Below are 1,333 nucleotides of genomic sequence, written 5' to 3' on the forward strand. Positions count from 1 at the left end.
GATATCGGTTATCGGCTACATGAGTTTTAAAATATCGGCATATCGGATATCGGCCAAAATCCCAATATCGTGCATCCCTAGTAATATTGATTATTTTTTTTACTGGGATTTAGTTTTTCTTGAGTAAACACTGTTAAACTATTAAAATGAGCTCATATAGCATATTCCCTGATAAAGGTGTGTATTTCCTGTCAGGTGTTATTAGAAACCCATCTGCTCATAGCAGCTCTACATCTGCTCTCTGGATGGGGGCTACTGCCGCCTACCTTTAATCCATGTGTTGCTCTAACACTGACTGACGTGTTAATAAACCGCTGGCTGCTGCTCTAACTCTACCATAAATAGGACGCTTTATGTAATCTGCTCTCAGACGTTACATGGTGGTCCTGGAAAATGGGTGCAAATGATTTAACATTTGAAAATGTTTATTCCTGAGATAATCTCAGCTAAGAACCTCAGCTCTGGTGTTTGTTTAAAATAAACTCTTCAGCATTTCTTCAAAAATTTTCTGACCTGCTTCTGCGACGTGTATGAGGGTAACCCACAGCTTTAAAGGTCACTGTTTAAAGGTTACCTCCCCTGTGGTTTGCACCTATGGCCCCTGCCTACTCAAAGTGAAGCACTTCTTGTTGAAACTGAGATTGAAAAGAAAATCTGTTGTTACACACTGCAAAAAAAAAATGGAATAAGACAGTTTACATTTAAAATAAGAAAAAAACAACTGCAGTGTCTTATTTTTAGTTAATATTATCTAATTATCTTATTTCACGAGTGAAAATCTCATTCTTTTGGCAAATCTGCTGAAATTGAGAGTAAATGCACTGAATTTAAGACATTTTTACTAATTTTTGGATCGTTTTTGCAGTTCAGAGTTTCTTTTATTTCTGGAGCTTTGCTTCTTTTTGTAGCTTTTCTGCTTTTAATAAGAAAAACTAAACTTTGCTTCTGTTTCCTGGTTTCTGTGTCTCTCCAGGATCCCTCGGTGCAGAAGGTGGGTGGCGGCAGGAAGAAGACGGTGTCCTTCAGCAGCATGCCCTCCGAGAAGAAGGTAGCTGATAAATCCTCCTTGTGGTCAGAGTTAATGTTGGACAAAGATCTGAGATCTCCTAAGAATCATTTCATTACAAAAGGATCAGTTATTGTTTAAGATTTATTGAGTTTGGATTTATTGATTGATTTTTTCAAATGGAAACAGTCTCCCAGGTTTACACCCCCCCACCATTGGACCTTCTTCCAGTCTTGCATAAAATGGTGACACATTCTAATAACTTGTTCTATGGCCTTTTATTGAAGTATTGCAATTCTAATTTGATTTTTACTGATTTTCTAGAAC

The 1,333-nt window shown here is 37.3% G+C and overlaps 1 protein-coding gene across 1 annotated transcript in view; it reads left to right on the forward strand.

Annotated features, from left to right (window-relative positions):
* plcl1 (phospholipase C like 1) overlaps window positions 1–1,333 on the forward strand; it is a 189,099-nt gene that overhangs the window by 127,040 nt on the left and 60,726 nt on the right. The window contains exon 2 of the mRNA XM_015391938.1: window positions 974–1,048. Within this exon, the coding sequence (XP_015247424.1) occupies window positions 974–1,048 (75 nt within the window). The remainder of the gene's footprint in view (window positions 1–973; window positions 1,049–1,333) is intronic.

Source organism: Cyprinodon variegatus, unplaced genomic scaffold (genome assembly GCF_000732505.1).
Source record: "Cyprinodon variegatus isolate N-32 unplaced genomic scaffold, C_variegatus-1.0 Scaffold565, whole genome shotgun sequence".
NCBI classification, from domain to species: domain Eukaryota; kingdom Metazoa; phylum Chordata; class Actinopteri; order Cyprinodontiformes; family Cyprinodontidae; genus Cyprinodon; species Cyprinodon variegatus.